The sequence below is a fragment of the Helicoverpa armigera genome, chromosome 19 (assembly GCF_030705265.1).
Source record: "Helicoverpa armigera isolate CAAS_96S chromosome 19, ASM3070526v1, whole genome shotgun sequence".
Taxonomy (NCBI): Eukaryota; Metazoa; Arthropoda; class Insecta; order Lepidoptera; family Noctuidae; genus Helicoverpa; species Helicoverpa armigera.
Window position 1 is genome coordinate 2917574 of NC_087138.1, and position 15095 is coordinate 2932668.

The 15095-nt window shown below is 34.8% G+C and overlaps 1 protein-coding gene across 1 annotated transcript in view; it reads left to right on the plus strand.

The window, feature by feature from the left end:
• Window positions 1–15095, plus strand: part of LOC110382734 (transient-receptor-potential-like protein) — a 35327-nt gene extending 20232 nt beyond the window's left edge. The window contains exons 15-24 of the mRNA XM_064039448.1: window positions 3513–3732; window positions 4579–4771; window positions 5358–5464; window positions 6335–6481; window positions 6996–7144; window positions 8831–8933; window positions 10430–10530; window positions 11066–11191; window positions 11584–11796; window positions 14046–15095. Coding sequence (XP_063895518.1) covers window positions 3513–3732; window positions 4579–4771; window positions 5358–5464; window positions 6335–6481; window positions 6996–7144; window positions 8831–8933; window positions 10430–10530; window positions 11066–11191; window positions 11584–11796; window positions 14046–14195 — 1509 coding nt within the window. The 3' untranslated portion in view covers window positions 14196–15095. The remainder of the gene's footprint in view (window positions 1–3512; window positions 3733–4578; window positions 4772–5357; window positions 5465–6334; window positions 6482–6995; window positions 7145–8830; window positions 8934–10429; window positions 10531–11065; window positions 11192–11583; window positions 11797–14045) is intronic.

A 15095-nucleotide genomic window follows, 5' to 3' on the forward strand; every position in this document is an offset into this window, starting at 1 on the left:
GCACTGCCGTGCCCTCAGATTTATTTCAGAGGTAGATGGCGCTATCACATGTAATTATTTGATTTTTTTAAAAGTACTACTTATACTAAGCTACATATGTAACGAAACCCTAGCGCGATTTAGACCAGGACAACGCCATCTATCGAGCGAGCATGCAGTATGTATCGCACTGCATTAATATGAAAGATTTTATCATTGTTCATTTCATTTTAACCTAGCTTTTTTATTCATATGTATGTATATTTAATACATAATAACAATATACCACACTACGTAACAATAAAACAAATAGTAACATTTTGTACATAAATAAATAACAAAGTTATCAATGCAGTCAAAATTCATACACAATGTTCTTGAAAAACCGCAAATATAAATTTGTTTCCTATTTTTTTATTAAGTTTTAAGGTTTTTATAATTTTCCCTTTATATGTAGCTAGTAACCTATCTTGGTGCCAAATTTGAAGGTTCTAAGTTTGCTAGAAGTACCTTAGACTTTTGATGATCGGTCAGTGAGTGAGTCAGTGACAAAATGGTGTAACTTTGATCGCTCATCACTCATAAACTATGTATTCAAATGTCTTGTAATTTTGAGACTTAGCTTGTTCTAATACTTACTCTTGGTCATCGAAAACCTAAACTCATAGCTTTGTTCACATGGAAGTTACAGGGGGCTGAAATAGCCGCGAAACGCTTCGAGAAAAGATGGTACGGCCGTGCCCGCTTTGCTCGAGTCTTGGCTGGGGCACTGCCGTGCCCTCAGATTATAATCTGGTTCTCATCATGTTCATAAATTCCAGTGTTAATTAATAATTAAACAAATGATTGATTCACATCATCTCCCCTTGTTTTCTTCGAGATGTTAAATACTAAATCATTGCTGTCGTCGTAACGAGCGTTTAGACAACGTACTTAATTACTAGTTTTGTTTTCAGTACGAACAATGGAAAATTGATTATCTCTTTTACATTTTAATGCTTTACCTCCTGGGAATCTTGAGGGTCGATCTTAAAGATTTTCAGGCTACTGAACCAACCGATTTACTCTTTTCCCATGGTTAATTAGAAACTTTTTAACCCTCGTATCCGGAGCGCAGATATACGCGATTTTCTGTTGTTTTAAATTTGGTGACATACAAGCAGTTAAATTTAATTATATTTTAGCCCTATTAAGAATGTTACTTGTGAGATGAAGTCAAGTAGGAAGGATTGTAACAAGAAGACATGCTCCGACCCCGTATAATAAATTGTGATTAGGGAAGAGTCGTGTTATTATCCTTAATAAACTCTTTTGCAAAAAAAGCGGGCACCTATGCGAAATCTTAGTTTTAAGGACTTTACGTGTATTTCAAAGGGTTTTAATGATTTTAGTATGTTTCTAGCATCAAAAGAGTTAGCCGAGCATGCGTGAGAGTGTATTCTAAATTTGAATTTTGTACAATTGCTAAGAAATTGGTTAAACCTTGTTTTGGACTAATTGTTAGCAGAAAGTTCGTCGGTGTTTCGAAAAGTTTTTGAAGTGATTTTCAGAAAAATGATAATGCAGTTTTAATTAATGATTAATGTACTTTTTTGTTGGATCAAAACATTTTTGAAAAACTATGCGTATTTGATAAAATTTTCACCTGCTCGAAATGGGATATACTGATGGTTGATGGCAATGTTAAGAGTTTCGGTATTTTAGTGTAAAGCGTTCTATTGTTTAGATATTGTACCCACGTGTTTTGAAATATCGCTTTTTCATAAATAAACACTATTTAGAAGAGTATCAGTACTTTGAGCTGCGACAAAACCAATTTAAAGTAAGCAGTGCCGATCAAAACTCGTCTCCTATCAGACTTTGCCATTTTTAAAAGTCTTGAAATTCTACAAAATATAGAAAATAGCACATAGACTGTGAGCACGAGGTCTTAAGGTCTCGTAATCACTGATTTTTAAACAACCTCGTCTCTTGGGAAACTCCGTAGACCTCTGAAGATCTATGAGTCTGAGCGTTCAAATAGCGTGTTTTCATCCCACGGACATTTTATTAAATAAACTTGCCTACAATGAGATTTCCTGGCATCTACAGCACTTTCTTGCTTAAATCATAACAATAATTGGCTATCTGCTAATTTCTTAAGAACCATACGTTTGGCCAATAATTTTAAATTCTTGACTCCCTTTCAGCTAAATCATCGTTGAGTAACCCGATACCTATGGAGTTATCGAGAGCTTCAACGCGGCAATAATTTGACTTTTTAGATAGCTTTAACCCTCCTCATCATTTTTCATGTGGTTAATTATAACATTTATTGCAAAATTTGGTATTTTTTAAATGTCAAAGTGCGATAGGAGACGAGTTGTGATCGGCACTGCTTACTTTAAATTGGTTTTGTCGCGCCAAAGGTACTGATACTCTTCTAAATAGTGTTTATTTATGAAAAAGCGATATTTCAAAACACGTGGGTACAATATCTAAACAATACAACGCTTTACACTCAAATACCGAAACTCTTAACATTGTCATCAATCATCAGTATAGCCCGTTTCGAGCAGGTGAAAATTTTATCAAATACGCATAGTTTTTCAAAAATGTTTTGATCCAACAAAAAAGTACATTAATCATTAATTAAAACTGCATTATCATTTTTCTGAAAATCACTTCAAAAACTTTTCAAAACACCGACGAACTTTCTGCTAACAATTAGTCCAAAACAAGGTGTAACGAATTTCTTAGCAATTGTACAAAATTCAAATTTAGAATACACTCTCACGCATCCTCGGCTAACTCTTGTGATGCTAGAAACATGCTACAATCATAAAAACCCTTTGAAATACACGTAAAGTCCTTAAAACTAAGATTTCGCATAGGTGCCCGTTTTTTTTGCAAAAGAGTGTATTTTGAAAATTTAAAAAGTCGGATTTCCCGCAAGGTTGAGATACTAATAATATTAGGTGCACCAGTGTGAAGCAGTGTAATCTAGACTCATCTGTGTGATCTATAACACTCAGAAATGTCTAGTGTGGGGTCAATATTGCGATAGAATTACTTAATTGATACGATTATATCGTTAATAGCTTGATTCAGGTGTTTGATGACAATTGACTATCTGCGCTAATCGATTCAGTTCCATTTGCTTGCTTCAATCTGAATCGGCGCCGGCTAACAGCTTTCTTTTATGTATACCTAGATTGTAATACGGCCAGAAATTCTAAGACTTTGTATTCTGTTTGACTTTTTACTTTCTGGAAATTCAATTATACCGCCGCTTACACTATTTCACTATTTAAGTGAATTCACTCCTGATAGATAGACACATTCTTTATTATGTACGTCAATATACATATAACAAAAAAAAATGTTTAGGGGACACAATGGACCATCTTACCGCTAAAAGCCTCCCTGGCAGACAACCCTTGCATAGATTCAGACTGATACCAGCTCTTAAGAAAGTCGCAGGGGTATTAAGAGATCTGCACCCCATAAAATTGCTAGTACCTATTTTTCATCAATAATACCTTTTTTCCTAGGAGCAAAAAGAGAAAGAACACGACGTTCGCTACACAGCAGTCATGAGAGCTCTAGTTTGGCGTTACGTATCCGCCATGCATAGGAAGATGGATGATGAGCCGGTAACTGAGGATGATATCAACGAGCTGAAGGGAGATGTGTCGGCATTAAGATATGAACTGCTTGAGGTCTTTGAGAAGAACGGCATGGATGTCAGCTTCACTGATAGGAAGGAGAAGAGTAAGTAGAAACTTAGAATAAAGTTGTTGAAATCATACTTCTCGTGTCACCCTGTATATGCTTTTGCCATCCTATACTTTATATTGTTCATAAAATTATCATCGAAATGTGGAACTAGTCTAGTGGTTAAAGCACTTAGTACATTTTGGACTTTCTTAATTTCGTGGAAACCTGGATCATAAAGTCTGAAATCACCAATTAATTGGGCGAGCGAGTTATTAACTCTTAATTATTGTTCTCTGTGTGAGAAGAGGTCTTTAGCAATAGTGAAATAGTTCTTTATCACTTATAAGACCAATCGTCAGTAGCTTATTGAAAGTTTCTAACTTTCAACTCAGATTTCTTTACTAGGTCAAGGAAAAAGCCAGTCCTTCAAAATAATTATTTTCAGAGCAAATTAATTGTTTACCATTCCTGTGTGTACGAAGTAACAAAAAGTTAACAATCCTAGGGAAAGTTGCCCAAGGCGGGGAGGAAGTATTTGAATAAATAAACGTGTTTATAATTTCGGTAACATTGTACCCAGAAGGCATTTTTATGGTTTTCTTCCCACATAGCTTTTCTGTGCATGATGTTTTGAATTTGCCGATTTCACCATTCATATATTTTTTTTAAATAAATTAGTTGGAACCCAAGGCACACAAAATTTTAATGGCAGTAATCCAACTTATACATCAGAATGCCTTTCATAAGCTCCTTAATCCTTTTTCCGGGTACGGAAAGTAGTACCTTCAGGAAGCGTGTGAAACCGTGGAAAACAAATAGTATACCATACGACCCAATACAAGAACAATAGAAGAAAAGATCTACCTCATCAAGATTTTCATCCCCAAATTCCTTTCACAGTGGTCCTAGGCAAACGCATGAAGGTTTGGGAGCGTCGCCTCATGAAGGACTTCCATGTAGCCCCCGTGGCTTTAGATGAAGAGAAACCAGCTGATGAAGATGGGTTGTCACGATTCAGGAGAATCGCTAAACTGGCAGTTGCCAATACATCTAATGCTAAGTGGGACCAAACGCTTGCTAGTACTGGGATTTCGTAAGTATTTTATTGGTGCAAATTATCATCCGTCTAGTCTTTTCCCAAACTATGTTGAGTTCTTCTTCCAGTCTGACCGGATAGACCCTCTTTATGATCTCCTTGACCAAGTAACTATTTAACATATTTTCCGAAACTCGAGCAGATCGTTTTCCATTCACCTTAATCTTACGATCGATTGATCCACGAACTCCTGAACTTTCTAACAAATATCAAATGATTTTCTTGAGATTAGAAGATGGATTTAGGAGTCAATTTTCAAAAAAGTCTTTAGTTTAGTTGATTTTAGGTGGGTGGTTTGGCGTTAAACTGACTTCCAAAAATATCTACCTACGCTACAAACTTAATTAGTCAATTCAGTTTATATATTGAGCACTTAGTCCATTTTCGAAGTTGTTAATTTTAGGGTATTAGTTTTTTAGATTATATGAATTTCAATAGGACGGTACTTAGTTGCTTTAAAAAAGGGTCAAAGGTCAGAAAACTTTTAGATTTTAAGTTGGGGTTTTAAATTTTGCTTAACTTTGAGTTACCCAAAAATGTTGATAATCCTTACAAATATACAAGACGTAAGTATTTCCTCTAGGTCTCAGATCGGCCGCTGTCGCAGCAGAGAATCTTTCAAGAATCAGCAGAACTTGCAGCGAGCTATGGAAGAGGCTAGGAAGTTGGTACTCAGGTCACCATTGCCAGGTAAGCTTTCGTCTGACATATAGGGATAGTTTTATGAAAACAAAATTGAGAAAAAATAATTGGTTTGAGTTACTGAAGTCTGCACCGGAGGCTTTTTTGGGGTGTTCATTATTGACCTTCTTTGAATTTCTAACTGTTATTGAGGTCATACATTATAATTGTGGTTTTGGGAAACGTGGAACAATTTGATTTTAATAAAATATTGGATTTGTACCAAAAAGATTTGGACATAAGACAGAATTACCTATAAACGATAAATAACCTATTGCTAATTCAGAAAAAGGATACGAAAGGTAAAGTTAATAGAAGACAATAAAATAGTAATATTAGAAAACGGTACTTATATAATAAATTCGGTTAACTATCACATATTAAAGAGAAATAAACGCAAAAGCTTTTGAAATGGTGCCACAAGGACTAGAGTGGCTGCCAAAAATATTCATTTGGCACTGTCTTGACTTTGTACTTTCTATCCGAAACTAGTTTCTAAGTAATGCAAAGTTTTCAGAAATAAAGTCTGCTTTCTGAGAATTCAGTGAGTGAAAATAATTGGTTAAAAGTTTAAGCTTACGCATTCAAAAACTATTTGGCACTGTGAAATCTTGTTTTAGGAATTAGTCGAAAAAAATTGGCTACCTTCGTGGTCTTTTATTGTTTCTGATACTACTATAAGCGGTATTTCATACAGCTCATAGCTGCGACATAAAAATGACTTTAAGAATAAAATACAGGAGCCTTATCCCATGTTCTACAGAACTTAATAATACAGAGTCCTCCATAACCAAATTGGCTGTATTTCCAAAATTGATATCTACCTGTGGATCAAAATCCACATAACAATTACGTCATAGCTAATTATCACTTGGTCAGAAGGTTCGAGAGTTGGAACTCCTATCGAAATGCCCATCAGCCCTGGTCACACACTCCTGGAGTTGATCAAGGACATATCCACTGAAGTTGGGGAAACTGAACCTGAAGGGACCACTTCACCTCCTAAGTCTCCTTGGAAACCACCAGGTATTGTGAAATGAGTCTTATTGAAAGTAGAATAGGGTTTGCTTTTAATTTCTTCTCTTCTATCTGTACTATCTAGGAATTGACTAAGGTACACTATTTTATATATGTATCTTAAAATTTTATATTTTCATTCGTGTTGTGGTATCGTGTAGGTATTTTATGTATGTGTATAATTTTATGAATCGTAATCAACAGTACCTTTGTCTTAGTCACTAACCACTGTCCGTTTATATTCTCTATAACCATGTTTTTATTTCTTCATATCTAATTTCCTATTCATTAACATTACCCTTTTCCCTTATGTTCTATGTTAATTTTACAACCACACCCAATGCTGATTAACAGCCGTATAAATTAAGTGGTAATCCGATCCCCTTTTGTGTAACACGAAAAAACTCGTTGTCTTTATTTTGGTATAGTTTCATATTTATTCATTCCTACTGGTCATCCTCATTTATTGTAATAAGACTTACTGTAACCCCTAATTCTTTAGCATTGCCTTATTCCCATTCAGGAGAAGCAGGAGTACCAGGTATAGCTGTAGGAGCGTTACTATCCGCAGCAGACGCTCGCAGTAGACCGGTGTCTCCTAAACCGGCTACTTCTACTGCCCCATCTCCTATCCCTGGGCCTTCAACTGCAGCTTCACCTGTACCGGCTAAGGTTGGTAATGTGGTATTGTGAATATTGTTATGTCTAATTTATATCAATAGTGTAGGTATAATGCTCTTAATTACTTTATTCACCAGGATACTTTATGCAAAAAATACTGTTATATTGTTATTTTTAAGGTCGCCTTTCTCTAGGCTATACTTATTCTAGAAATACAGCTGCAGTTGCTACAGCAGTCTTAGTAAAGTATTTGCGTCTAAGTTTTATAGACACTATTTATTTATTTATTTGTTCCTTTATTTCAGGAAACTAGGGCCCATAGCAAATAGCATAGTTGGATCCCGTAAATGACAGACATACTATGCAAACATATTTTTAAAAACAATAATAATAGCTCATGCTTTCCCAATCAGGTGTGCATAATTTAATGTTGATGGCAAGTTTATCACACTACTTTTGTTCCTCATGATTTTCATAAACGATTGAAAATAGGTCATGTTATCTGAAATCAGATTTCATCATTATATGAAGTCAGTTAACCACAGGAGAGATTTAAAAGTATGAATGTTAAAAACATATTTTACTTTATAAAAATAATTTTGCAATATTCGTTCTTAATTGAGAAAATATTACAGTTAGTTTTCCCTACACACGGCGACAACGATAATGAGATCCGCACTTGTTTTAACTATAAATTACACTCGCAATGCAGAATATTCACATCATCAAAAGCACATTTTTATCCCTGTCACATTTAAAAGGAAACCACTCCACGGTCCGAATAAAAAATATCTTTAGTTCCACGAAGCGAATATTTTAAATTACTAGTCCGTACAATAAAACTGGTTCAAAAATTAGTATATATGTGTATGTCTATCACACTAGTTCTCGTTTTAACTACAAATAGTCGTGTGAAGTCGTATGCAGTCATAATTTGAAATGCATTGCTGCAGAAACTTGGAGATTGAAGTTCATATTTCTCTCAAATAGTTAGTGAGAGAGTATCCGCACACTGTAGACTAAACAGTCGGCCGACTGTTGACCAATTTTTTTAAAGAAAATCTTATTCCATTTAAAGTTCAGTTGCCGGCTAAATAGCTGATCTTTGTAATGTGCGTACTACCGTTCATGTTCATACTGATTTATGAGTCCAAACAAACTATCGGCCGTCTAAAAGTTTGCAGTATACGGTTACTCCAGATATGAAAATTAGTATCTTTAGTTTTGGGAAAATTTCGAATTCGTCTGGCCAAGGATACCAAGAGTTATTAATTGAAATCGTTTGATACTACAACAATGAAGTTATGAAGTTCCAAGGTTTTATGGTCTGGTCTTATCCATGGATCTTTAGAGATTTGTTTCGCAAACAAGTCTGAAAGGCAGAACTTTAGTATTGTTAGATCAGAACCATCATCAACTGAAATATTATCTGCGGTATCCTTTGAAGCATGTTTTATGATTAAACAGAGTTGAAGTAATATTACTAGGAAAGTCTACGCCTTGGACTTAATGTACAATTTCTAACTATTTGCCATAGTTTTACTTGTGTCTCTTTTAGGGGTCTTCTTAATGTAATGATCTGATATTCTCTTTTTCGATCAATCTGAGATTTTTTGTGCAAAATTTCATGCTCTTAAAATCTGTAGGCTTAGGTGTTGACACATTGATAGATCAGTCAGCCAGTTTGCTTTAAGTATGTACAAAATCATGATTATCGTCTCGTTTTATTTTGACCAGACTCCGCCAAAATGTCCATCGCCAGTGCCAACTTCGAGGGTGGCTAGTCCAGTACCACCAACTGTCAGTCCACCTGGCGAAGGAACTACTTCACCACAACCAGGTATGTAAAACATAAGGTTATTCTAAAGTATGATATAGCTGCTGTTACCATTGTTTCGTCCAAGTTCCGTTAAAATCACTTCTCGCAGCCGAGTAAAAGTGTAGTCGAGTCAAACCTATGTGCCTTTTCTAGTCCCCTTGTTTTAGTTAGATTGAGACTTTCTGTTTGTAGGAAGTGTTAATGTTTCTACTCAAACAGATAATATGTATTTTGTGATAATGGATAATTTATAGCGAAGCTTTGTCGTGTAAGTGCGACAGACAGAGTTACAAAACTACTGAACCGACTGGAATGTTTGATACACGGATATTCTAGAGCCTGAGAAAAAACGTAGGCTACTTTTTATCCGGATGTACAGCGAGACAAGGGTCGAACCGCGGGGAACAGTTTTGTATGATTCCGATAGAATGTAGGCATGATACATACGTAATTTTTTTGTTATTTCTTCGAGTTGAAGGTCTTTTTCTGCCCTGAGATTTTCTGAAAGTAAAACAATTTAGTCTTGTCACAGATTTACTATAATACATTTTGTATAGATTGCAAGAAAACAAATACAAAACAAATTCATTATTTATGTTCGCTTTCTTTTTTATTTAGTAGACCGTATTCCTTTGATTAACGATGTTTCTGATGTGGCGAAGAATTGTACATTCATTTCATTCACGTTAAAATATGTTTCCCGCATAAATTGGCGATGTTTTTTTGTTTTGGCGATATGCCAGCATATCCTGCGACGCAGTTTGCTGTTTTAGGTTAAGTAATGTGGGTGTCAACGTAGGGAGATCAAGCCTACCGTATAATATTTTTGTCTTCTATAAAATGATATATTTAAATCAGCAGAAGCAATAAAGTTCCATAAATATTATGTACCTACCTAGTAACGGAAGATTTTGATAATGACGAAGATTAATTAATCATTTTGATTACTATTTTGTACCTATTAAGCCAGTAGGTACTCGTGGTTTTACAAAATTGGTTTAGCAGTTTCGGTTTCCTTTAGGGGTACAAAGAAACGAAATAAAAATCTTGTTTTAATACTATTTGTGACACACGGCGTCACTCAGTCTGTCCAGGATTAATGGTTATTGCAAAACCCACTGGAAATTGGGTTGTGGTACATATTGTTATGACTTCTAAAGAGTTGTTAGTCTAGTTTTGTTCCAATAAAGTATTTGGATGATTCATTTTACTACCACGCAGATTGAGAACGAATCACATTTCCTTTTGCAAATACTTCAATATAATTGAAGTATTTAATATGAAATGCTGAAATGCTCCAGAGATTCGTTTTTTTATTTCAAATGTACCTGACGGTCTCCAACGTGGAATTGTAATAATGATTGCTGCTGAGCACGGGACGGCGGCTTTTCGTACCTTCTCAAGCACTGTGGTGTAATAGCTTCTATAACCTCATAACAGACTCAGGAGATTGAAATTTAATGATAAACAAAATTGAATACCAATGTGTAAAATAACCATCTTTTTTTTTTATACAGATCCAAGTCCTTTGAAGGCAAAGCGTGTGCCAGGAGACTCGCCACCTAAAGTGATCAAGAGAAAGCCGTCCGGTCCGCCGTCTCCTTCAGGAGGGCCAGCGGTAAGTTAACAATAAACAATTATTCTCCAATTAGACGTTGTTACAAACACTTACCATCTTATAAAACGAGATTTTAAAAAGAACTGGGTTTAGTACTAGGTATATAGCTTCAACTTTTTTCGAGACAATTGCTTAGGTATACCTGGTAGGTACTGAAATCAGTAGTTTCTTAAAGCTCCGCTGTTGCTGTTATTTATATAACAATTTTTTTTAAACTAAAGTGTGTATGCTCGCATTCATAAGCTCGGAAGCGTTCAGTGGTCGACAGACTCATACAAAGACAATGTACCTACCCACACCGCTGTAGTTCGCCCACTTTCGTGAATGAAATAAAACTTATACATATAATGTCAGATTATATTATACCTTGTTTTGTTATTGTAAAAACTTGGCTGTAATCTAATTCATTCTAGTTTATTGTACAACATTGTCAAAACTGATCGTAAATTTTTTTACAAAATTTCTTCAATGAAGCAATGTACTCAAACTTTTTCACATAATTTCACTAAAGAAAAGGTGAATATTATTATCGCAGGCTGATAAACCCGAAGATACTGACACCAAGCCTGTTGAAGCTATTGCCGTAGCCAGACCCGTGGCTCCTGAGATCAAGCCTTCTGAAGGAGCCATACCACCTCCACCACCGCCTGTCAAGCCTAAGGTAATATGCGAGGAATTTTATGAACATAGGCAGCTGTCTGAAAATTCGAAAAAATGTACCCATAGTTATTCTATTTTTGTCAGCTTGTTTCTTGAAGAAGTCACTAATTTATTGCTTCTTTATATCTATATTTTCTATTTCTTTTTCCTTTTTAACGAGTAAAATCGTGCACAAAATGGGGGATCCTCTATATTTTTCTTTCATTCTTTATTATGCTTTAACAAAATCATGACATGTTAACGTCTACATTTCCTTAATCAATTTATTTAATCTATGGAACTTAAAAAATCGTAAGTTTGCTCAATCCGTTAATCAAACACATGACCTTTTTCAAGAACGAGACAATCCGCATCTACCTTTTAACACTATTATTACCAATATTACTCCACTAGGCTCCACAAGCACCCACAATGGAGGTGACACCCAGCACTCCTCCCGTTCACGCTCCGTCACCCCCCGAGGCAAAGCCGCCGTCACCCCCTAAGGCCGCTGCCAAGCCGCCGTCACCCCCTAAGACGGCCGCCAAGCCACCGTCACCTCCGAAGGTAGCCCCACCACCGCCGAGAACACCGTCTCCACAACCTTCCACTTCTGCTAAGGTTGATGTGAGTAAAATCAAAATTATGAAATCAGGCGGAAGACATTGCGGAAATTAAATGTTAGTAAAATATTTTGAGTTAATTTCGCGAGAAAATACAATTTGAGACCTTTGCTGCATATGCATGAAAGTAGTACTATATCCTGCATCTAAGCCTCGATTTATCGTCTCTCGGAATTAACACTATATATTTTTTCTATCATTTAATGCGTATAATCTTTTTTTGTATGATTATGTAGATATTTTCTAAGTATATCGCAAACACCAGTGAATGAGTAATAGTATGTGAAGGAAAATATCTCGAGGAAACCTGGACTTTAAAGTTTGAAATCGCCAAAGCGTGGTGATTGACGCTCAATCCTTTTCTATATGAGGGGAGACTGATGATGATGAATAAGGAAGTTAAATGGGACCTCAATTTATATTGAGCAGTTGTTATTTACAAACAATATGTAGATAGCTGCCTCCCACGCGATGGATTGTGTATTTGAATCTATTTCATAATGATAGTTAAGAAAACTGGCAATTTTCAGCTACAAATTACTGTTATCATAGAAAACTATGAAGTTTGTTGTTATTTATTAAGTAAATAACTGACAGCCTCGAAGCTGTTTATTGAGTGGCTTATTTAAGTTATTCAATATTGCTTTGGTTATGAAAATTCTCAGCATGAAGTTTTGATAATTAAAAGATGGCATCACACAGAGTCTATGGTGCCGGATTTATCTAGACACACGGCAGTGTGTCCGCCAAGTTCGAGCAAAAAAAGCGACACACCGGCCGTGGGTTATATTACACGAACCATTTCGGGCCAAATTCGACCCCCCTGTAACTCAAAATCTATTTTATTTACGCATATCAAATTTCTAGTATCTGTTGAGACCCCCTCACTTATCTAAAATACAAAATTTCATTAATATACCTATTGTAGGTCTTGAGATATTGACGTCAGAAAATCGCTATTTTTACTATACACTCACTGACTGATTCACTGATTCACTGACTCACTCATCAAAAACCTAGACCACTTCCAATGGTCGTATTGACTTGAAATTTGGCATGGAGGTAGGTCTTTATGTCAAGGTAAAGGGAAAAATCTGAAAATGGCCAAGTGTGAGTCGGTTTCAAAATAATGAAGGTGTTTTATACCCGGTATAAATTTATACCCCTAAGGAACTAATGGTCGTATTGACTTGAAATTTGGCATGGAGGTAGGTCTTTATGTCAAGGTAAAGGGAAAAATCTGAAAATGGCCAAGTGTGAGTCGGTTTCAAAACAATGAAGGTGTTTTATACCCGGTGTAAATTTATACCCCTAAGGAACTAAAACGAACTAAATTTATTTATATTTATATAATATATCTTCGAATGGTACAAAGGTTTGTATTTAGTCAAAGTAAAGTAAAAATCTGAAAACGGCCAAGTGTGAATCACTTTCGAAAATAACGAATGTGTAACTTTGATCCACGAACATAATATATGATAACATGTCATGTCAGTCAGTTGGTAAATCTAGTCCATTTAGTTAATCTAGTTCATTTCTTTGTAAGAAACAGAGCATATTAAAAAATCTAAAAAATAGTATAAATGAGACATTTCTTTAACTAACTTCATCATAAGAAAAAAATAAAATAAACAACCTTACAAAAATAAATGAAATCCCACCCAAAACAAAAATGTGAAAGACTGCCAAGTTCGATAATATGGGAATGCTTCGCCTATAAAAGAAGTGAGATCTGAATAAGTACCAAGTTCCATACACATACCTCAGTTAAAAATAGTTACTTTTTAATGATGATTACTTGGCAAGTTTTAATAGAAAATTAAATACTTGATTCATTGCGTTTAGTAGGTTTATAACAAGGTGTATGAAAACTTGCCAAGTAACATCATTAAAAAGTAACTATTTTTAACTGAGGTATGTGTATGGAACTTGGTACTTATTCAGATCTCACTTCTTTTATAGGCGAAGCATTCCCATATTATCGAACTTGGCAGTCTTTCACATTTTTGTTTTGGGTGGGATGTAATAAATATGCGGATTTTAAAGACATACCTAGTTATTTTTTTTATAGTGCAGTTTTCAAGTTCATGTTAGAGTGAAAAGAAATATATAAAACCACAAAAGAGGTTTTTATGTAAATCATTTTAATTTAATTGTAAAAGTCTGAAATGTATCTTTAAACTATGTTTTTCAACTTACCATTAAATTATTATTTTACCAACTCAAAAATTGTATCCTTCGATATTTCTCCAGCCATCGCCCCCATCTCCTCCAAAGAGGCTGACTTCGACTTCGAGCACGGAACAACTAATTCCACCATCATCTCCCGAACCACTTCGTCCCGCCAAGAAACTGGATGAGATCAAAACTATTAAGAGACAGCAGAAGACTGGCTGGCTTTAGATGTGCCCATTGTATTTTCCTAGATGTTGTATTAACTCATTTAATTTGTATGACTTAAATTATAACCGTGGATTAAGTTATAAATAACACGAAAAAAGTTTAATGTTTGACTGAATCAAAAACGTTTTTAAGTTAAAAAAAAAAATGTTTTATGTGACCACATGTTGAAAACTTAATACTAAAAGATCTGTTTTGTAGAATGAAATCCATTTTTTTTGTTGTAACCTTAATTTTTGGATTTCCATGGTACTTAGATATTACTAAATTCAATGACTTAATACCGCATATCTAATAATGATTTCTGTGTGTCCTAATTTCTCCTTAAGATAAAAATACTTAAAAATAAATATTTTCAGTCTCTACGTGCAGCTAGGTTTGGTTGGAAAGTGAATGAAGTAAGCTAGAGTGTCGTCCGAAAAAAACTAAAAAAAAACTTTTTTTTGTTTGCAATATTTCAATTTAATTCACTTTTTATTTACTGCAGAATTATATTTCTTTTTCAAATTTTTATTTGTTTGCGATGATCTATTTTTTTATCAATGCCAACTTATTTTTATGTTCATTAAAATGTAACTCTATGAGTATTTTTTGCTAAAATTGTCACCCCTAAGAATTTTTTTTCTAAGAAAATTCTATATATTTTCCTCAAGTTTACCACAATCAATAGTTACTCGTATATTTTCAGCGAGAGCTCGCGTGTAGTTTCAGAGCGTCAAATTCATGACTAATATGAATGTCTGATAGACCGCGGTAGTCCCGTCTGTTATACGATTCTTTATTGATTTGGTTACTTGAATCTCCATTCTTTATTCTAAATATAAATGTGTATTTTTTTCCATCGCCATTTTCCTTTGGTTAACGGATTTTTGTTATTTAAAAAATGAGTTTTCTTTTTCATTT